Here is a 24,105-nt window from a genome sequence, read left to right on the forward strand (position 1 = left end):
ATGCCATGCTCCCCCCCCACCTCTTCTTGGCAGTATGGTATGGGGTGTGCTGACATTGACTCTAGCTGGTCTGGCCAGTATGGAATTTATATTACATATGTGCAGAGAACCTCTAGTGCCATCTCTCCTCCCACAAAAGGCACTCTGACTCCATGACTTTGACTGCCTCTAAATCTAAGGCCCTGGCCATCTCCCCCTCCACTTCCCATCAAAACCTTTTGCCTGGTAGACTCTACCACACTAAATCTTTCCCAATTCCAAACAGATCCCCACTTCTGTGGAAGAAAGGCTTCTTCTACAGGGGGCCCTCCATCCCTTTAACTTCTAAATTCCTGGTGGAAGTCTTCCCACCATGCACCTCTTTTACTTTCATCTACTGCATAAAATTTGGCAAATATTGTCTCAATATAACTAATAACTATAACTGGCCAATGGATACTTTAATAAATGACTTTAGAGAAAAAACAGAATAATAGCAAATAACAAATTCCGAACAAATTACATAGCAATCACTTACTTCCATTAAGCTTGATAAATCTATTAAATACCATTTACATAACTGCCAAAGTTTAGTTAAAAAGTGAACATGTTCATCGATAATATTATTTAAATCATTATCAATTAATTTTCTTTACTGTAAGATGTTTTTACTGGTTTTTTTTTTTTTTTTTTTTTTTTTTTTCATTCCAGCATGATAACCACGCTTTAGCCACACCTTGAGTACTGCATACAGGTCTGGAGGCCTCATTTTAGGAAAGATGTAGAGCTGCTGGAACAAGTACAGAGAAGGGCAATGAGATTGGTGAGAGGAACAAAGGGGATGCGCTTATGAAGAAAGGCTTAAGTTCTACAAATTGCAGCATCTGGAGACTCGGCACCTGTGAGGTGATCTAATTGAGGTGTATAAGGTCTTGAATGGTTTGAGCAAGCTCAATGCTGATGGGATTCTTCTTGCTCAGATTACTCACCTGAGGGGACATAAATTCAAATTGAGAAATGACAATTGTAGAATAGATGTGCAGAAATTTGCCTTTAGCCAGCGGGTGGTTGATAGTAGGAACAAGCTTCCATCTGTTGTAGTGGAGGTCAATAACTTAAATAAGTTGAAGGCAGAACTAGACAAACATTTGGAGTGATGAATGGGTGAAATGCAACAGCAAGCTATATAAGCTTGCTGTTGATGCAAGAAAGCAAGCTATATAAGCTTGCTTTCTTGCATCATATGCCTCTACTAATGCTAATAACATCCCCTGCCAGGATACAGCAATCTATGAAAGGGCCATGTAGGGAGGATTGGCCACTATTTGGAAAAATGATTTTAATGTTATTAACTATAATCTTCTGAATAATACTGATGGGCTATATTTAGAACTGATATTAAGAAAACCTCAATCTTAATCATTCTCGTTTATCACCCCACCAGTAACAATGATTTACTAAAAGAAATAGATTGATAACATAATCAATTTATCATCAACTTATAAATCAGCTAATACAATTATTGATGGAGGTTTTAATCTCCCTAAAATCAGCCAACTATAGACAGACAGACATAGATTCAAATACAAAATTTTTTATATAAATAATAATAATAAATACGAGAGTTACCTCAATATCTAAAGAGATCTTTTTTCAACTTCCAGGATAAAATCAGATAAATTAAAATTGCATTAAATTAAAAACACCAATTTGAATAAATAAATAACTTAAAATACCTTAATATGCTCATACTTCCTGTACGTGAACCCTCCAAACACTGGAACACACCAACATCAACAAGCCCCAGACATCAGATAACCCATGCACTAAAGAAGACTAAGCACATTTCCGTCAAAAATAAACCTTATTAAAACTGTTATATTTTATTATTAAAACCCAAATCTCCTTCGAAGGGACCAGACTTTTCGTCTGTGAGACGTTTTCACCAGAAGGATAATAATACTGAAATCTCAAATGTTTGCCTCTAAATTTATACGTTGATATGAGAGATTATTGTCAATCGTGCATGTGCCAAAGGCCCATGAGTCCGAGAGGTTAATTGATTAACAAAATCTCATGTTTTAATGTTTTTTAAAAATTAAATGTAATGTATAACTGTTCATTATATAAATAATGAACAGTTATACATTACATCAGCAACTTAAAGAATCTACCCTGCTCGATTTGATATACAAATATATCAATATTGAGGTAGCAGTTAATAATTTCTGTAACAGGACATATTGTAGCCAAGGAGGATGTCTTTCTGTGTGCTAGGTACAGTGTGAAGAAATTAGGTGCAAACTCAGTGTTCTTATGGACATCTAAGAGAGTTTGAAAAGTAGGGTACATGCCATCAAAAGAATTAAAATGGGGAGCTCATCAAGCTCTCAGCTGCCCAACTCAACACCAGAGCTCAATCTTGTGCAACAGGCAACATAGTGGAAATCTTCAAGGAAGAATGCACTGGTCAGACAGGAGCTAATTATTGTCGGTGACTCTATTGTCGAGGAATTGGGAAATATATTGTGCAAAAATAGGACCAGGGTACGTCTGCCAGGGGCAAAAATTTATGAAGTTGTAGAGCAGATATCATCATTTAAGGGCACAAATGGTGATACTGTTGTACATGTTGGCACTAATAACATTGAAGATCTGCACACTTACTTAACAAGTACAGGGCAATGTTGAAAAAATTTTGGTTGGTTAATTTGGGCAATGTTGGTTAAATCTGAAAGTGTCTGCAATTTAACCCAGATACAATTGGAGGGAGTATGTGAGGAGAGCCTTCTCAATCAAATCAGACCCGGAGAGATTATGCAAGACTTATTGGGTAGAATTTTTTGCAGCATGGTCTCTGCTTGTTAACAGGAGAGACTGCTTCTACAGCGATGAGAAACACTTAAACTGAAAAGGTGCAAGAATTTTGCTGTTGTTATCAAGGCAGTATTACGTGGGTCAGAAAATTGCTAACTTGGAAGGGGGGGATTCATAGACTAATAAATTAACAGTACCTGTTAGCAGAGGTGAACATGATTCTTGCACTGTTTCTATTGGAATGAGCAGGAGCGTGGAAAGCAAGGTACTGAGAATTTCAAGAACTGCTGGGAGTCATCATAGAACAAGTACATGGGATGTGTTAGGGTAACTAAGAGTTAAAACAGGTGCATGTATACTTGCATACACTCCAATGCTAGGAGTATAGTAAATAAATTTGATGAATGTTAAGTGCTGGGCAAGAAATCAAAGGTGGATATTATTGGGATATCAAACATGTGGTGTCACACAGATATAAGGAATGCAGAATTGAAATATGGGGAGTACAATGTGTACAGAAAGGATAGACAGGATAGGAAGGGAGAAGGCTATGCTAATTGTTAAGAAACACATAAGACCCAAGACAGTGCATCCTGTTGACATGGGTGGACAGTGCAAAGTTGAGTCAGTTGGTGTGACATAAGCACTGGAAAAGCAAAAATGAGAGTAGGAGTATGTTACAGGCCTAAAGACGCTGAGGAGTACAGCGAACAACTGTACAGAGAAATAGAGTGGACCAGTAAATCAAAATGTCTTGGATTTTTTGTCTTGGATATGGGTTTTATCGACTGGAACTTGCAGATTGGTGACTCATACACTAGCAAGACTTTTGTGGATTTACTGGTTGACCGTTTTCTAGAGCTGCATGTTTCAAAGACAAACAGAGGGAGTAACACTCTTGATCTGATTATCTCCAAGAGTAACACTCTTGAAGTGATTATTCATGCATTAAGAATTTGCAGATAAAGGAACCACTAGGTGGCATTGATCGCAGTGTACTGATGTGGGATTTACTTAAAGATGTAACTACCATCAGGGATAAAGGGAAGGGTTTTTGCTTTCGTAAAGGTGACTACAGCGGTCTCAGACTGTTTTTAAATTCTATACAGTGGGACCAACTGATGATGTTATCAGCGGCAAATTCTAAATGGGAAGCATTCAAAGAATTAATTTTGGAAGATACTGGGCTTTTCATATTAAATAAGAAATACTGTTTTGCCTATATGGAGGCCAGATGAACTAATGAGACTCGTGACAGAGAAGAAAAATGCATGAGATGCATATATATTAACTAGTTTTGTTTGTTATTTGGTTTTTAGGAGCATTAGCAACTAAGGCCATATTGCTCCGAGGATATGTGGTCATTCCCTGACCTTTCCGTATCCTCCGTATTTGGTGGTCATGGGCTTGGACCCCAGTCTAATCAAGAAGCGTGTGCTACGCACTGCTGCTCCTGCCCAACTGGCTACGGAGGTGCCAAATTAACTAGAGATACAAAAGCCTATGGTAGATATAAGTTAGTCTGTAATCAAGTCACAAAAGAGGTTAGGCAGATGAGAAATCTTGCAGAGAATGCAAAGAAAAACAGCAAAGAGTTCTTTACTTATGTAAATTCTAGATGGAAGGAGATGAATCAGATTGGTCCACTTGATATAGATGGTTCAACTGTTAATTATCCTGCTCAGGTAACTGACGAACTGAATGAGCATTCTGCATCTACATGCACATATGAGGAATTCTGTAGGGAAGTAGAGACCAGATGTTTATCAATCTCTAACAGAGAGTTAAATCATTTTGTAATAGCTGAGAGTAAAGTGGAGGAGAAATTGTTGAAATTAAACATAAGAAAGGCAACTAGGGTGGATGGGATCTATCCAGTTATATTAAAGGAGGCAGCAAAGGAAGTATGCAAACCCTTAGCCATAACTATGAGAGCATCCTTAGATTCAGCAGAGGTCTCCATGGACTGGAGATGGGCAAATGTATGCCCAATTCACAAAGGGAGATCAAAGGGTGACACTAGTAATTACAGACCAGTTAGTTTTTTTTTTTTTTTTGATTTGGTAGTTGTTGGCGCATCGGCTTCTGTGGCCATATTGCACCTCCCAAGGTTTTTGCAGTACTTTGATCCAAGCCCGAGGCGGGAATCGAACCCGCGACCTTTGGGTTGCCGGGCAGGTACTTTACCCACTCGGCTAGCCCAGTCGGCTAGACCAGTTAGTTTAACTTATGTTGTGTTAAATAATGGAGTCACTGGTTAACGAAGCAATGCAGAATTATCTAGACAAGACTGTGTCTATAGTTCCGACACAGCATGGGTTTGTTTAGGAGAAGTCTTGCTGACCAATTTCACTGGATACCATGATTTGATCACAAAGGAACTGGATGCAAAAAATAATTTTGATATCATATACTTAGATTTCAGGAAAGCTTCTGCTATTGTTGCACAAGGAAGACTACCATACAAATTAGAGCAATATGGCATTATGGGCAATTTGCTGCTATGGATAAAGGGATGGTTGAGTGGGAGAAGACAGAGAGTGGTAATCAATGGACACTGCACTTCGTGGAGTAAGATTATTAGTGGAGTCCTCCAGGGTTCAGCGTTGAGCCCATTGTTGTTTTCTCTATGTAATTTTGATACTGATGAAGGTATATCAGGCTTAATATCCAAGTTTGCAGATGATATGCTGGTTGGCAGCATTAACAATGACAGTATGTCACTGCAAAAGGATCTAAAAAATGTGTGCAGATGGTGCTGAGAGGTGGCAACCTGAAATTTAACATAATAAATGCAAAGTACTGCATATGGGTAACAGTAACCCTAGAATAATGTGCAGTACTATACTCAGGGTAGTGGAGAATGAAAAAGACTTGGGAGTAATTGTGCAGTCAGAAATGGAGATTTCTCAGCAGTGCAGGCAGGCAGGCAGGCTGCCAGAGTATCTCATGGAACTCATACTGTTTGGTTTTAACAAGAATGCAAAATGGGATGACCTGCGAGAATTCTTTTCTTCTTTTCCTTGGTCGGATTACTGTTTGAAACTTCTGATGTCAACGTTTGCTCAGATCGTGTTAGTGAAATTATTCTTGTAGGAACGGAATCCTTTATTCCACACTCCACTTTAAAATCTCATCCTTTATCTAAACCTTGGTTTTCCAATAAATGTGCTAAGGCTGTTCAAGAGAAGAACGTTGCATATAGTAATTGGCTTGTTTCCAAATCTTCAGTTTAATTTTCTGCCTACACCAAAGCTCACAACAATTGTAAAGCAGTTATTAATCAGTCCAAACTAGATTTTGAACAGGCTAAGAGTAGAAAACTTGCTTCTTGCCCTAATGGTAGCCGAGCATTCTGGTCTCTTGCAAAAGCTATTGGCCACAACTTTTGCCCATCTCTGCTCCCACCTCTGTCAAAACCAGTTGGTTCTGTTGTCACTTCAGCCAAGGATAAAGCTGACCTGCTAGCATCCCATTTTTCTTCCAACTCCTGTATTAATGATCTTGGTAAAACACCTCCCACCATTCCCAACATGCTCCATTCAATGCCTCCTGTGGTCTTCCGTAAAAAGGATATTAGAAGGATTTTGACAAATCTTGATGCTAAGAAAGCCCAGGTCCTGATGGTATTTCTCCACTTGTTCTCAAAACCTGTGCTCCTGAACTTACTCCTGTTCTTTGCCGCCTTTCTTCACTTTCTTATTCCAACAGTGTTTTTTCTTCTGCTTGGAAATTTGCTCATATCCAGCCAGTTCCTAAAAAGGGTGACAAATCCCTCCCATCCAATTATCATCCAATTGCAATTACTTCTACTCTTTCTAAAGTAATGGAGAAATCAATTAACCGCCAACTCTTAAACTACCTAGAAACCTTCCGTCTGATCAACTATCGCCAGTATGGATTCCGTCAGTGTCGATCACTGGTGATATTCTGGCTTATGTGACCCACTTATGGACAAATTCAATGAAAAAAAGTTCAGTGAAACACAAGCAGTTGCTCTTGACATCTCAAAGGCTTTCGATCATGTTTGGCATAAAGGTCTCCTAAGCAAGCTTCCATCTTATGGTTTGCCAATTGTTTTTTTGTAATTGGTTATCCAGTTTTCTCTCTGATCGCCCATTGAGGGTGATGGTAGATGGCTCTCTGTCTTCTAACTTCTCCACTAATGCTGGTGTCCCCCAAGGTTCAGTTAATGACCTTCTTCCATTGACTGGAAATACTATCCATAGTTTTGCCGATGATAGCACATTGCATTCCACTTTCCATTTTGAGAAACCTTGCCATGTTCAATCAGCTTCAACTTCTTGAATATCTGCTACCAATTCCTTAAATGCCAATCTCCAGGTAATTCTCCAATGGGGCAAAGACAACTTAGTTGATTTCAATCCTTCTAAAACTCAGTCTTGTCTTATATCTTGCAAATAGGATTCTTCTGCTCCTATGCTTATCTTTGGTGACACACCAATTTCTTTCTAGGCAAAATGATATCTCTCTTTTGGGGATTACCCTGACTTCTAATCTCTCTTGGCACAAGCACATTACAAATATTGCTTCCTCTGCATCTAAAAACTTGGTTTTCTCTTTCACTTTCGGCGTTACTTTTCTTCCAAACAACTGTTCACTCTGTACAAATTGCAAATCTGCCCTACCATGGAATATTGTTCCAACATCTGGGGTGATGCCCCTAAAACCTCTCTCAGGCTTCTAGATTCCATTCAGAAGAGGGCAGTTAGGTTAATTAATGACTCGTCTCTAACAGAGTATCCCCACTTGCTGTCTCATAGACGTACTGTTTCTGCTGCATGCCTTTTCTACAGATACTTCCATGGGCACTGTTCTTCTGAATTGGCTTCTATAATTCCCGCTCTCTCTTTCAAAACAGTCCGAACACATGCCGCCACCAGCCAACATCCATTTACTGTCCAACTTTGAACTCACAGAACCAACTTTTCATCTTCCTCGTTTATTCATTCAACTGCCATTTTCTGGAACAATCTTCCTTCTTACCTATGTCCTGAAAATTAGTCTACAGAAGTTCAAGTCTAATGTCAACAAATATCTTCTTTCGTCTTCTCAACCTCCAACCCAGGCATGGTACTAAGTACTATAGGTTCTAATACCTCTCGTGTTTGAAGTTTTCATAAAAAAAAAAAAAAAAAAAAAGTGTGGAGGCCTCATTTTAGAATGCAGAGCTGCTGGAACGAGTACAGAGAAATGCAACGAGCTTGGTGAGGCGAACAACTTAAGCCTTTCTCTTACCAAGAAAGGCTTAAGTTCTGAAAATTGCAATGTCTGGAAACTATGCACCTGTGAGGTGATCTAATTGAAGTATATAAGGCCTTGAAAGATTTGAGCAAGCTCAATGCTGATGGGATTCTTCCTCTTGCTCAGATTACGCACTTGAAAGGGCATAAATTCAAATTGAGTTGTAGAATAGATGTGGTACAAAAATTTGCCTTTAGGCAGTGGTGGTTGACTGCTGTTGTTGTGGAAGTTGATAGTTTAAATAAATTCAAGAAAGTACTGAACAAACTTCTGAAACAAATGGATGGGTGAAATTAGAGATTGCTGTTGTTGTTATTTGTATTTTAGGAGCATTAGCAACTAAGGCCATATTGCTCCAGGGATATGCAGTGGTCATTCCCTGATCTTTCTGCATCCTCCGTATTTGGTGGTCACAGGCTCGAACCCCGGTCTAATCAAGAAGCATGTGCTACTCACTGCCACTCCTGCCCACTTGGCTATGGAGGCGCCGAAATTAGAGATGGATTTTTTTTTTTATTTTGGCTGATGCTGTGTAAGCTTGCTTTCTTGCATCGTATGCCTCTACTAATGCTAATGCTAAATAACCTCAAGATCATAAAGCATTGGTATTTATCTTAACATTAGGTAAAATACAAGGATGCCGTGTATGTACCTATAAGGTACCTTTGTACAAAGTCATATAGGAGCTCCCTCCCAAAAAAATAAATAAAATAAATAATTTTAGTTATTTTGAAAGATTTCATATTATTCAATGAATAAATATTTCTAAACACATTTCTGAATTAAATAGAAAAAAAAAAAAGTGAAACTTTACAGCCAAAAAATATGTCTTTTATCAGAATATTTAACATTCTGCTTCTTATAATTTATGCCTGAAAACAAGTTTTTGATGATAATATACTGGTTTGCTAACTTCTTAATAAGTTCATAGCAAGCAAAGGATAATAATCCTCTTTTAAATTTTTGAAATTTGTAAAGTTAAACTCTGGATGGCGACCTCCTTAATTAGGTGCTTTTGTGCAGTGCACAACCTGCACACTTGTACCCTGCAACCCTGGGTAAAGTCTACAATGTTGATGTCATGTAACGTCTACTACATCTACCCTAAAGATAATTCAATCTCAACAGTGGAAAGCAGTAAATGTAATCACTGTCCTACCCCACACACCAAGTGAAAAATTTCTGGACTCAAACCCCACTAATTACATGAGAAATTTTTATGGGCTTTTTTTCACAATGTTGTTGAGTTAGTTGAACTTAGCTAAGGGGTGCATGGTTTTCCTCCAGGAAACTAAGATTTTTCAACAAGCAAATGGTCAAATCGAATATATTACTGTATTTCCTTTGCCACTTAACACAGTCATTCAATTAAACCAAAATTGGCTGATCATAAAACTGACTAATAAGGTCTAATCATACTGATGCAATGAGAGATGCTTTAAGCTACACACCACACTTAAATCCATGTTTGATCAGCAAATATCTATAAATACTTCAAAAATAATTGCACATCCCATCCTGTTCCAAATCTACAAGCATATATTCATCACTTTGCAGTTACAGTAAGCACATAAGTCAATTGATTCTCACCAATGTAGATGTTTCTAGGCATCCACAACTTTGATGTTGACTATCACCTTTAACCTGAACAATAACTACCAGAAGAAATTCCTACCAATGATGCCTAGAATATCACACATATATCTTGCTTCAATTCCATAACCTATTTTATTTTTTTGTTCAAACTAAGGGCTATTTGTTGTCTACGTACATAACTGATCTATTATTGGTGTCAATAACCTGACATCTGGACAGATCAATCTTGATGTGGATAACCAGGCACTAGTTTTATTCTAATCATTTGTGTATGTAAATCAGGGACAGTGAAGGGAATTGCTCTATAATATAGCAATAAAGATCTACATACACTGAATAGCCACATTATTAGTTACACTTGCCCTTTTCATGAAACGAAATGCACCTTCAGTATCAGCATCGGACATTGCTGTATGTGTACAATTCTGTACATAGGGTGCTGTATACATACTATTCTGTGTGAGAATAGGCAATATACAAAAGATTTATGTCACTGAACATGGCATATTGGTTGGCGCCAAATACACTAGTATCTCAGAAACTGCAACCCTGCTGCTGGGGTTTTTACCTATAACTGTGTCTCGGGTGTATTGAGAATGGTCCAATAACCAAATATCTGGCTAATGGCAGTCTTCCTGTGGTCAGAAACAGGTTGCCAATGGAGGCTGACTTGTGTAGGGAGTAACAGAATGGCTACAGTCAATGAAATAACAGCCCAGCCAGTAAAACAGGTAACCAAAGAGGCATTCCATTCCAGAAAGAACAACTCATTGTATACCTTATCATGGATGAGATATTACAGACAATTGAACTGGGCTCCACTCCTGTGTAAAAAAATAGTGTACAGTTACAGTGGATTCAGAAACACCAATACTGTAGAATTGGGAAAATGAAAAATGTTGTCTGGTCTGGTGAATCCCAATTCCTACTGTCTCATGCTGATGGGAGGACCAAGATATGGAGAAAATAGCATGAGCCATAGCCCTATATTGCCAGGTGTCAACGATGCAGACTAGTGGCAGTGGTGTCATGGTGTGAGGAGTGTTTCTGTGGTGCCCACTGGGCCCCTTGATGCCAGTATGTGGATGCTACAGGTTATCTGGAAATTGTTTCTGACAAGGCAAATCCCTTAATGGCTGCAGTATATCCATCTGTGAATGGGTTCTTCCAACAGGTTAATGTGCCATCACAATGCCAAAATTATATAGAACTGATTCCAGGACCATGAAAGTGAATTCAGCCAACCGTGATGACCTTCCCACTCACCAAATCACAATCAATTGAGCACTGTGGGATGAGGTGGAACAAGCTCTTCAGAGCAGAGATATGCAACCATGCAATTTGTAAGAGCTAAGCAGAAATTAATTCAACTTGTATCAGCATTCCTCTTATGTGTTTCAAACACTTCCTTAAGTCATGCCACAACAAATTCTGGCTGTTTTGAGGACTTAGGGGAGCATACTCACTATTAGGTAGGTGTACCTGATAAAGTGGCCACTGTATATAAGAAGGCCTAATAAAATGACAGTACAATGAAAACAGAAACAACATTCTTAGGTCTTTTTGTTTCTTTCTTACTTCACCTGTTTCAGTTTCATATTGTCAGTAATAACAGAAATCAAGTCATTGCTAGATTACTGTCAAACAGTGGAGAAACAGTTTTGGTATTAAGAAACTGTATTTTTATAGAATTTTGGAAAAAGTACATGAAAATCATTAATAATATTAAAATTTCCCATTTATTCATTTTACTTTAAACTAAAAATTAGAAAATAAAGAGAATACATATGGACTGCATATTCTGATATCGAAATCATATTAAATTTATTATCAATTATAATTTAAATACAATACTAACTTGAAACTGTTCCTTCACCATCAACATATGAGGCATTCTCTACATCTGTGTGTATTGAATTTACATTCCAATCAGCTATATTCGATTCATCATCGCCACTATCTGACAAACTGTAAAATTCCTCCTCCTTCCATATGTCATTTTCTTCCTTGCCATTGTAGTCTTTTGAAAAATTAGAGTATTGGCTGATCTCAATCAAAAGTTCATCCGTTCGCCATGAAGATGAATTTTTATGTCCACCTTTAAGATTTTCATCTTTATCTGCAAGATCATTGAGAGGTTGATTTAGATGCACTGCTTGAGGTACAACTTTTGGTAACCCCACACCTGAAGAGACTGTCGTTATTAAATCTTCATTAGTTAGGAGTTGAGACTTTGATTCAGAAGAGAACTTCATATCAGAAATACTGTATTTATAGGTGTTGGTATCAATTATCTGAGAACTCTCTGTTATAGTAGGCATTTTGGTGATTTTTTTAATAATGGCCTGTGGTTGGTAGCCCTCAGCTATAGCAGCAGTAGTGATGCTACTGATCGGAGTTTGGACACCAGAAATCTCTTGTCCACTTTCAGTAACACTCATATTCAATACTGTTTCACCCGTCGTGAAAGCATAAGCAGGTTGGCTTGAAACAGAATGGTCAAATCTTTCACTAGGTAGAGTTGTCGTGATGTAAGAACTGCCAAAGAACAAAGGCCCCGGAACTTTTGAGTGCAAAGATAATTCTGGTATGGATAAGATAGTCTCATTTTCCCTGGAAACACTTGCTAAATCTGCTGTATGTACACGTGGAACATCCAAATATGCCCTGCTAGGTAAATTTGGCTTGTGAACTACTGTAAAATTCCCCAAAAGACTAATAGATTGATTGGAAATATTTGTTTGAATTTCTGTTTCATTAATCTCCGTCCATCTTACGTTAACTTCAGGAGTAACACCACTTAAAATAATTCCAGAACCAAGTTTTGAAGAATGTCTCTTTAATTCGTCAACTTCTTGAGGCTTAATAGCTGTTAATGGCTGTACTCCAGTTGGAGATGGCACAGTCGCTGTGTAGAAAGTGGGTTCTGTGTTTAATGGAGGGATCGGATTTACAATGGTGGCAGGTTTAGAGAATAATCTCTCCAAAGAGGGGTGTGTGAAGCTGACAGTACCTCTTGAATCACTAACATTTCGGAAAAATGAAAGTGGCACTTCTATTGTTGGTTTTTTCGAGAAGGATGAAGTTTCATGAGGATGTTGCCGAAATTTGTTGTCTTGATTTCGAGGAAAATGAGGTATGCGTGGACCTGGAAGATATGACGGCAAAGTAGGTATAATTACTTTGTCTTCTGGAAGACTGGAAGTTGGAATGACAGGCTTCCAATAACCATAACTGAACATTATTTTGTCATTAGATGCCTTATGAGTATCAGAACCTAGTGGATGTAATCCATCATCTTGAATCATTGTGGAAGATGTTGGGCTAGAGGATTTTTTGTCAGTATTTCCATAATCTATCGTGTGGTTTTGTGTGGCAGGATCATCAGAGGTGATGATACTATCAACAAATGAGGTTCTATATGACTGATTGGAAAATTCTCTAATATCGTCAGTAATAAATACAGCTTCAGTTAATGCAAATGTCTGTACATCTTTTGGCTGACTATTATTGTCGAATCCAGCAGAGAAATCCAGCTTCTCTGTCCAGTCAGAAATTTCTTTGTCTGAAAAAGAAATGAAATAATTTGTAATTAGTGCATAAATTACATACACCATTCAGATCAGAGTTATAAATGTTAATTAACACATTTAGTTATAACAAAAATAATAAAACAATTAAAAATTTTGGATCTAAAGTAGGATCCAGAAGTTTCATGTTTATGCAAATTATATCTTTTATGTAAGTTTTAAAAATTTTAAATATCCAATTTCGGTAAGTCTATTCACAAATTTAAGTTGTTGTTATTTGGTTTTTAGGAGCATTAGCTACTAAGGCCATATTGCTCCGGGATATGCGGTGGTCATTCTCTGATCTTTCCGCATCCTCCATATTTGGTGGTGATGGGCTCGAACCCCAGTCTAATCAAGAAGCGTGTGCTACGCACTGCTGCTCCTTCCCACCTGGCTACGGAGACACCACACACAAATTTAAGTACTACTAAATTAGAACACATTATGACAAAAACACACTGTAGTAAAAATACAGCAGTACGATATGAAATGTCCAATCTGCAATAAAATGTTGCAGTACACAGTTTAGTGCCAGTAAAAATTTAAAAGATAGTCCATAGAGATAATAAGCCCATGAGAAAAAGTATATTACTGTATTATGGGAGAACGTGGGTTCTGACTTATTTCTCAAATTTGACAGATGGATGTGATATACTGTATTTGGACAACACAAAAATATTACTTTTCTGCAAAAAAATCTTAATGCATTAAAAGACCTACAGTGAAAAAGTTGACAATCAGTGTAAAATACATTAAATTAATATAAAGAATGATTACTAGAAAGATAATTGATACCCATTTAAAAGCATGGATTATGCACACATAGATGTATGCATTTATGAATGCGTAAAATATAAAAATGACTTTCTAAAAATTCCCTCATGGTAGCACAGTTGGTATAATCACTGTATTCCTCACAATGAGTGGGAAAGACCTGAGTTTGAATCCTGTTAATGATGCTAGGAAATTTTATGGATTTTTCTCACGATATGACTGGGTTAGTTGGTCTCAGGTGAGGTTGCATGGTCTTTTCTCCCAGAAACTCAGATTTTCATTAGGCAAACAGCTAGTCATTTGCAGACATTATATATATACACACACATACTTAGGTGCACCAGCAACTTAGGCCATATTACACACATGTAATATGGCCTAAGTTGCTGGTGCACCTAAAAACTCTACAAAAATCACTCTAAAAATGAGTTAAATATGCATTAAAATGCCAAAATTTGTTTCATAACTTGATACATTTTTTAGAAAACAATGAACATTCGTATTAAGATAATTAAAATAAGCTCATAAGTTAGCATTATAATAAATCACCACAGATATGTCGATATGTCTAAGTTGTCAGAAGTAAAAATGTGCCTTTTGTGAAAGAAAGAATGTTCACAAACGGAGAAACTTTCAACATCAACACAAAAGCAGGATACTACCACAGTATCCTGGCAGATAGCACAGTGATTATAATCTCCATTCTCCCACAATAACTGAAAAAGTCATAGGCTCTAATCCCACCAGTGACAAGAGAAATTTTTATGGGATGCTTTTCACAATGTGACTGGGTTAGTAAGTCTCAGGCGAGGGGGTAACATGGTTTTTTAATCTCAGAAACTCTGGTTTTGTTTTTCATTCGAAATACTGGAAAATCGACCACAGAACAAAGGCAATTCAGACACAGTATACTAGAGTGTTGTAGACTTATTTGCTTTGGCATTCTATTAGTGTTCTCCTATCCTGGCTTTGTTGGTTAGCATGGTAACAGTGCAGATGGATAGTTGTTTCCAGTAATAGTCCCAGTATCCAACCATGGGTACAATATTGAAGTTACAAAATGTTTATTAGGACTGCCTATTACAACTTAAATTTCTCAAATTTAAATTCATTAGTCTCATAAAAAAAGAGGCTAGAAATGTTTATATATTTGCCATTTCCTATAATATTCTACACAAACAAAACTAACAGAAATTCCTCTTTTCAGTAAATAAACAGAAAACAAAGATTATCAAGATTTTATTATGGCATACTGTCAGAACAGACAGTAGAGGTACTTCACACTTGTGTTACCCTCAATGCTAGCACAGCAGTTACGATCACTGTCCTTCCATATGGCCTGGAAAAAAGCCTGGGTTTGAAACATGTAAGGAAAACTGAACCTAAAAGAGGTGAATTTTACAGGCTTTTATCCCATTATAATCAGGTTAGTTGACCTCAGGAGAGGATTGTATGGTATCCTTCCTGGAAAGTAAGGAAAGTAGGTTTTTGATTGGCAAAACAGGCAAACAGACCAAAAATACATGTGGTTTTCATTCACAATATACCATACTTTACAGTGTATAGGTCAAATTGTATTTTTCACCTTGAAACTTGGTGCTTTATATATTCACTGTATAAATTGATTCCTTTTTCTACAGTCATTGTTAGAATTTCACAAAGTAGTATATTACAGTAAAATCTCCATAAGAATCACTAATTTTTAATTCAATTATTTCTGCTCTTTCTTTTAAAATTTACATCGTGACATTTTATAACACTGAACAGTAAACTAAAGAATGCACGTAAGCATATACAGTGCTCACTGATATGAAAATAAAACCTACAGGCTGTTGTTGTTATTTGGTTTTTAGGAGCATTAGCAGCTAAGGCCATATTACTCCGGGGATGTGTGGTGGTCATTCCCTGACCTTTCCGCATCCCCCGTATTTGGTAGTCATGGGCTCGAACCCTGGTCTAATAAAGAAACGTGTGCTACGCACTGCTGCCCCTGCCCACCTGGCTACGGAAGTGCCAATCCTACAGGCAGGGCCAGCTTTAGGGCAAGTCATAGGGACATTTACCTTGAGCACTAAGTGATTGGGAGTGCCATGAACCTCAATAATATTCATAACAATTTTTTTTTTACAGGACTTGGTATCTGCATCCAGTTCAACTGCATTATGTTAAAAATCAGAAACCGTTACTAAAGATAGTCAGATATCAATTAACATTAATACTCTTCCTGATCCAGAAACAGGCCACCCTCGTGAGTAACACAGTTAATATAATCACCATCCTTCCCACATCAGATGGAAAAGATCTGAGTTTGAATCCCGTCAATGAGGCCAGAAATTTTTATTGATCATTATCACAATGTGGCTGAGTTAACCAGTCTCAAGTGAGGAAGAATGATTTTTTCCCCCAGAAAACCAGGTTTTTTGTCCAGCAAAATAAGCAAATCAACCACAGAACACACGCAATTTACACATATCATATAGGGTGCAATATGGCCTAAGCTGCTGATGTGCCTAAAACCCTATAACAACAACAACCAGCATTGTAGCCTACAGAAAAGCAGTATTCAAGCAGTAATATTCTTGTTTCCTCAGAACCATTTGAAAATCAATATCATTTCCTAGTGCTGAAACCAAACAAAATTTTAAAAAAAGCTTTTCAGTAAGAAAATCAGAAAATGGTGAAAAGCTGAAGAGGCAATAGCTTTAAAACTCAAAAAGTACCAAAAGGGCTTTCTGTTCCTGCTGTAAATTTTTTTCAGTATACCCTAGGTCTACTTCCCAACTTGAAAAAATTTATTTTACAGCCAGGATGCATATGAGCTCCTGTTTATATAAACACAGTGAGCCACCATTTCACATGAAAGTATTTGCATCAAGACTTTGAATCACAAGCATGGCAGCTCAATGTCACCAATTGATTAATCAAGAAATCAGGCACTGGAAAAGCATCCTCAAACACCTTATATTAATGGTTTATTTTTGCCTAAGCATAACTTGGCATTCAGAAGTTTTCAGAAAATTTTAGACAATCAATAATGAAAATTTCATAGGACTAGTTGAATTATTTGGCTGATTCAATGATATAACTCACAAACACTTACAGGGTGCACCTGCAAATGATTGTATTGACCACTTCTGTGGAAAAATATACAGAATGAACTTATAAACCTATCAGGCAAGAGAGAACAATAAAATATTCAAGAAAAGGAAAAAGAAGCCATGTATTATCCAGTATGTTGAATGGCACTTCCAATTTAATTCACTGTGTTGCTGCTAACAAAAAGATTAGTTTATGAACATGATGCAATAAGTCAAATAACACGATCTGAGCTTTAAGAATACCTGTGAATCTACAGGTTTAACAGTACTTCTGAAAACATTAACTGAAAACTTTGTCAAAGATTCGAAAATTGTTGCAGCCAAGGCTATGATAATAGCAAGAACTTGAAGGGTTAGAATAAGGGTGTTCAAGCTATTTTTCTTCATATAAATCCAAAAACTGCATTTATACCTTGTGAATGCCATGCCCTCTGTCCAGTGATTTCAGATACAGCATGATTCTGTTGAGGTAACAACTGTCATCAATGAAATACACTGAATTTTTTGAATACTAGAGTGCACCTATATGCTATTCTCAGCATGCACTTAGTGATGGAAAATTCTAACAGATCATGTTTCCACCATTTAGCCATCAAGTGGCACTCAACAGGTCGGTCAAATGATAAGCAACTATGTGTGCTTTCGTAAAAATATATGTAATCAATTGTAAATAATGTATATTGGTATTCACTCATTATTATTATAAAAACCTTTCCCCTTTATGGAATTGTTTCTACCCTGTGAGGGGTACCGATACCAACTGCATGGGGTGATTGGTTGTGTCCAGTTAGTATTATCATTGTTACTGTTGGCCAAGAAACTCTCTTACTATCCTACAGGTGTTCAGGATTGCAGCTTTCTCGAGTTCCATATGTTCTCAGGGAGGCCTATTGTTGCTAGGTTCTTATGGAGTCTCTTTAGCAACATGCCAGTGGTTAACACAATGATCGGGATGGTCATTACTTGTTCCATATGCCACACATCTTTGCCTTCCTGTCTTTTCCTCAAATGTTTTCTGGTGGTTGCTGGTTTTGGGCACCGCTATGTCAGTCAGATAGGTAGCCATTTCCTGCTTTTCAATGAGGGTTATGTGTGGTCTGTTGTGAGGGATCTTCTGGTCTTATGGCATGGTTCCAGTACAGTCTGTGAGTGGAGGTCTTTAGCACGGCCTGAGGCTCATACTTGTAAAACAATAAACTTTTTTTTTGATAAGCTGATATTTTTGCACTATCTTCTGATATACAGTACTATTCTGGCCGCCTAGTCATGTCTGTGAGTGTCATCCATATGAGTGACCACCCTACATCCTGCAGTGATGTGCTGGATTGTTTCTGGGACCAGATGGCATCATCTACATGTGTCATCTGTTATTCAAGGATCCTTAGCGATGTATTTCCTATAGTTCCTAGTATTGATCACCTGGTCTTTGATGGCAAACATGAATCCCTCAGGCTTGGGGAAAAGCCTTTCATTCGTGTGGCAAGTGTTGGAAGCCATCTTATCTATGTAGTCTTGTAGAGATCATGGTAGTATCTGCCATGTAGTCTTCTTTGCCCATCTTTCTTTGTTTCTTCTGTCTGTGTTAGGGTGGTCTCCTTGTTGAGATTGAGCATTGTGTCCAGTTGTCTATCTATCTTTCTTATGACTTGGTAGATTGGCACTGGGTTTTCCTGGAAGTAATTGCATTGGTTCTTAATCGCCTTCTTCTCTTGTTCAATGAGGTCAGTCAATCTCCTCCATCCTTCTTTAAGGGCTATGGTCCATCTCTCAAACTGCCAAATATGGGTGGTGTTAGTGGCCCTTGGTCATTAATATCCTGTTTAGTTTCATAATCTCATCCAGCTCAGTGCTGGTCCAATCTGTGATCCCGCAGAAGTATATTAGTACTGGGACTGTGTAAGTGTTTATGACTGTAACCATGTTCCCACCATTCAGCTTTGATTTTAGCAGGCTTCTCAGTCTCTGATGGTATTTCTCAGTCAGTCAGGCCTTTATCTCCTTGTGTTGTAACTGGTGGGTCTGCATCATCTCCCAGGTATTTGTATGTCTCTCCCTCTGTCTTCAATCTCTTCACCGGTCTTCAGCTGGTAGTTTCGTCCAACTGGATGTCCTTGATGCAATCCATGGGCTATGCCAAATTGCATCCTAACGTCAGTGTTGAACTCTTTGATGATCTGGAGTAGTTTATGGAGTTGATTCTTACAGCATTTGATGTCATCCATATACATCAGGTGAGAGAGGGTGCACAAGTTATTTCTCTCTTCCTTTAAGTATACCCATTCTTGCTGTTATTGAGCATGGTGGACAGTGGGTTGAGTGCTAGACAGAACCATAGTGAGCTCCAGGCATCTCCCTGGAAGATTCCTCTTCAGAAGGGTATCAGTATGGTCGTGAAGTTCTCAACCTTGATGGTGGTACTCCATTTTGCCATGGTTGCTTCTAAGAAGTGTATCAGACTCAGGTTGACTTTGTAGACTCTATCAGCCAGCTATGGGGTATGGAGTCAAAGGCCTTGCGGCAGTTGATGTAGGCAATGTACAGGTTGCTGTGCTTCTTATAGGCTTGATCCATAACTGCAGTATCAATGGTCAATTGCTCCTTGCATCCTCTGCTCATCTACCTACATCTACCTTCTGCTGCGTGGCCATGCTGTTCTGACTCTCCAAATGGTTTGATATCTTTTTAGTTATGCAGCTGGTACCTTGTACACTGTTGGGAGATAGGTGATTGGTCTGTACTCTGCCAGGTTTGTGGTGTTTTTGTCCTTAGCTTTCAGGTAAGTAATTCCTTGAGTCAGAGACTCTGGGATTGAGTCAGGGTGCCTTAATATCTCAGTGAGGTGAACTGCTCTGCTATGTGCCTGTGTAGAGCTGAATTTCTTGGACCAGTAGTTGTGGATGTTATCTATTCCTGGGGCTCACCAATTGTTGGACATCCTGATCGACTGTTTTACTTATTCCTCTCAAATCGCTCATTCTGTCATCTCTTGTATGTTCTTGGTTTTCCTCCTTTCTAGTTCTATCCAGGGGGGGGGGGCACAGCCATTATGACTAACTTCGCTGCACCACAGATTCCCCAGAACTCCTTGAGTGCCTTCTGGTTGGCAAGTGGGGTCCATTGCTTTTCTTTTCCTCTTGTCTGATTTTCCTGTAGAAGGCTCTCTGGTTTTCATCAAATATCCTGTTGTTTGTTTTCCTCCGGGCACGTTCCCTTTAACGGCAAAGTGCCTTGCTGGGTGCCAGGGGTTTCTGCTTCTAGGTGTTAAGATATTCTTTGACCCTCTGATTATAGGTCAAATTTGCTCTGGATGTTGTCTTTCTTGAGAACAACCTTCACTTTTCTGATCAGCTTCTTACTTGTTACCCCATTTGTACTGAGTCAGTTGGCCTATCTTTGCTCTTATCTCTTCTAATGTAGCCTTCTTTCCCAGGCTGGTGATTCCTTGACTTTGCATTTTGTATTATGTTGGCTCTCTGATTTCCCTTCCATTCATTCTAGTGGTCGCTACAGCGGCACAGCAAATGGCTGTGTGGATGGTGTCTGGTGTTATTTTGCTGTTGTTGTTCAGATATTCTGGTATTATTCACATATTGAGGCCAAAGGATTCTGTTTGGGCTCTGCTTCGGTACAGTGCGGGAGATCTTTTTGGGGTCCATTCCCTCGAATTATACTAGCACTTTCTTCCACTCTTCTCCTATTCTGGATATCACAATGAATTATTTGTTTGCATGTCAGCTGGGTTGTAGTTCTTGTTCATGCTGTTTCTCCTCCTCCTCCTCCTCCAGTTCTGGTTCCATTATGTCTGTATTCATCATTGTTTTTAGTTGGTCACCAATCTTGGAAAACTTCAAGTTTTCCAAGATTGCAGGAGCCATCAGGTTCCATTTCTGGAACCTGATGGTCCCAGAAATGGAACAGTCTTGGTGATGGTCCATTTCTGGTCTGCAATTCACTGTTCAGTGACTTGGTTTGGTTTGGTTTGGATTTTATTAGCGCATTAGCAACTAAGGCTATAATGCACCACCTTCAGTGACCTGAATAGTCAGAAATTGTAGCAACCACTTCATGTGTAATTTTGTCCTGCACACTGTCTGTCTGTCTCTAGTTTCATTACTTTGTAGCATGCTCAAATGATGAACGTAATTCTTTTCTATGCTCCACTTCATGTATTGGCTTCTTCATCCTTCCCGGGTGGTCACTTGTGTAGTTGTGCAAGAAGCACTTCCAATAGGTTGGGCTGGATGGGCTTGCGCTTCACTTGTGGTAGCCATACGGGAGACACCGCTACTCAGTCAATGTGGGTGACACTCTCGGACTTTTCGAACCAACCCCTCTGCCTAAGGCCAGGATGCGAATCACTGTATCCTGCACCACACTCGATGCAGTATGTTCAATATTTCTACCTCTCATCTTTGTCCAGCTATGGAGGTAGACCTGTTTTAGCTTTTGCATCCAGTAGTGAGTGGTAGCTATGGAAGTGACACTGGATGACACACTCTCTATCGTAGCCATCACGTTGAACTCAGGAAAGGTAGGTCCAATGAAGCGACTTTCATGTTTTTTTCCCTCCACAATTTTTTTTCTTTTTTTATCAACTGTGGGATTCAAACAAGCATCCATGATATTGGTGGTCAGGTCTTGCAACTGCTGGGCTAATTGCACCCCTTATTACACTGAACAAATTTTGGATCATATCTTGTTACAAGCATGAAAGTAAGTTTTTTGGGGTGTTAAACATGGAAATGGTGCTTAAAAATGGCAGATTGGCTCTTGTTTTCAAAAAAAGTATATTTTATACAAGATATTTTTTATTTATATGGCAGTAAGATGTAGCTATGAACATACCTGTAACAAACACAGGACATTTTCACCTATCACTTGTGTTCAGCTTTGGGAGCATCCCTTTTCATCTTTTTTTTTTTTTTTTTTTTTGTTAGTTATCGGTGCATCGGCTTCTGTGGCCATAATGCACCTCCCAAAGTTTTTGCATTTACTCTGATCCAAGCCCAAGGCAGGATTCGAACCCGCAACCTTTTGGGTTACCAGGCGGCACTTTACCCACCCGGCTAACCCGGTCGGCCCCCTTTCATCATCCAACAATCATCGGCTAACGTGGTGGCACTCCATTTGCTTTTATATCTTTGTTCCATCACTGTGATGTCTTGATGGAAGCACTCACCATGTTCGTCGCTGATGGCACCACAGTTTAATGGGAAGAAATCCAGGCTTGAGTGCAAGAAATACATCTTCAATCACATGTTGAACCCCAGTTTTTCATGTGTAAAGTGTTTTTGGGTCAAACGGCACCAGGAGGTTCCCCCATCTCTGCTTTCATAAGAAGAAAGAGATCTTCCACAAGCCGCCCATAGTTGTAGGCTTTAACATTTCCTATAAAACCAGTTGAAACATTTCAAAAGGCTTTTCATGCTGATTTCTTGCTATCACTAAGGACATGTTTGAACTGTTCGTCTTTGAAAAAGTTGCCTTATCGTTGGACCAATGAAAACGCCTGCCTTAATCTTCTCTGTAGTCTTACTCTTCCTCTGTGTAGTCTTGGGAATTTCTCTTGCAAGTATGTAAATGCAGGACTGTTCACTTCCAAAGCCTTCACAAAATTTTTCATGAGCTCCAGTTTGATGTGAAATGGTAGAAGCAAAACTTTATTTGGAACTACCGGAGGTTCGAATGCTATGTTCTTCATTCCAGGTGTTAATAATTTTCGTTGGGGCCAACTCTTTTTCTCATAGTGCATATCCTTGGCATGACTATCCCACTCACATAGAAGGCAACCATACATAGTGTAACCCTTTTGTAATCCTAATAAAATGGTGATTACCTTTAAATCGCCACATATGTGTATGTTTCTCTTTTGTGGATGGCATATGCAGGTGTTGAAGGCAGCATATTTCTATTGTGTAATAACACAGCCTTAAGGCTAACCTTAGAAGCGTCTATAAATAGTTGCCATTCTTCAGGAACATGCTTCATGTTCATTGCTGCAATTAAACCATGAACATCCTTACAAACAGTGAGTTCACCTTCTGTTTGATAGAATTTATCATAGTCTTTATTTCGAGAATGAAATGTTATCACTTTCACAGAATGATCTAGAAGATTCCACTGTTGTAGCCTCGAGGCCAAAAGAACTCTTGGATAAATTGAAAGCATTTATTAGGAATTTGGAACCATTACAGAGAAAAATGGAAAATTCAAATTTAGATATGTTTCCTACCTTAAAACAATTAACTGAAAGCAATAACATACCTATTAGTAAACATGTGAAATTTTGTATTTTAAGTCAACTTTCTTCTTTAAAATTTCACTTTAAGAACTGTTTCTCAGATATGGATATGAATATTTTGATTGGATAAGGAACCCATTCGAAACTAAAATAACAGATGGTACACTCACTACTATTGAGAAGCAAATCTTGATATCTCTTCTGACACTGCATTAAAAATAAAATTCTCAACAATATCTCTTTCTGAATTTTGGATCAATGTGCAGAGTTAAATAAGAAGGCAATGAACATAGTGATCCCATCTGCAACATCTTATTTGTGTGAGTAAGGTTTTCTGCAGTTAATGCTATAAAAAGCAAATACCAATCAAAAGTTAATGTGGAACGAGAAATGGGAGTGGCTATCTCGACTATCAAACCAAGATTTCAAAAATTATGCAACAGTAAAGAAGCTCATCCTTCATATTAAACTAAACAATATAATTCCAAATTTGATATTTTTTGTTTATTTCAAATAAAAATTAACTATTAAAGTTTATTGGGATATTTATTTATTGCCCAATTTTAACCTCAATGTAATCATCGGTTTTACTCCTGGACGAAGGGGTGGGAGTCACAAATTCATTTAGCATTTTAGGGAGTCACGATATCATCACTAAGTTTGAGAACTTCTGCCTTGGAACTCCCTTCCATACTTTTTTGCCACTCTTTACCCTCCAACCTTAACTCTCTCCTCATACACTTAACTTTTTTTTTTTTTTTTC

At 38.2% G+C, this 24,105-nt stretch overlaps 1 protein-coding gene across 1 annotated transcript in view; it reads right to left on the reverse strand.

Moving 5' to 3' along the window:
- The window catches only part of LOC150085497 (uncharacterized), a 333,972-nt gene that overhangs the window by 167,194 nt on the left and 142,673 nt on the right, over window positions 1–24,105 (reverse strand). The window contains exon 7 of the mRNA XM_090373297.1: window positions 11,516–13,222. Coding sequence (XP_090229423.1) covers window positions 11,516–13,222 — 1,707 coding nt within the window. The remainder of the gene's footprint in view (window positions 1–11,515; window positions 13,223–24,105) is intronic.

Source organism: Mastigoproctus giganteus, chromosome 5 (genome assembly GCF_048544385.1).
Source record: "Mastigoproctus giganteus isolate SK-2022 chromosome 5, ASM4854438v1, whole genome shotgun sequence".
NCBI lineage: Eukaryota > Metazoa > Arthropoda > Arachnida > Uropygi > Thelyphonidae > Mastigoproctus > Mastigoproctus giganteus.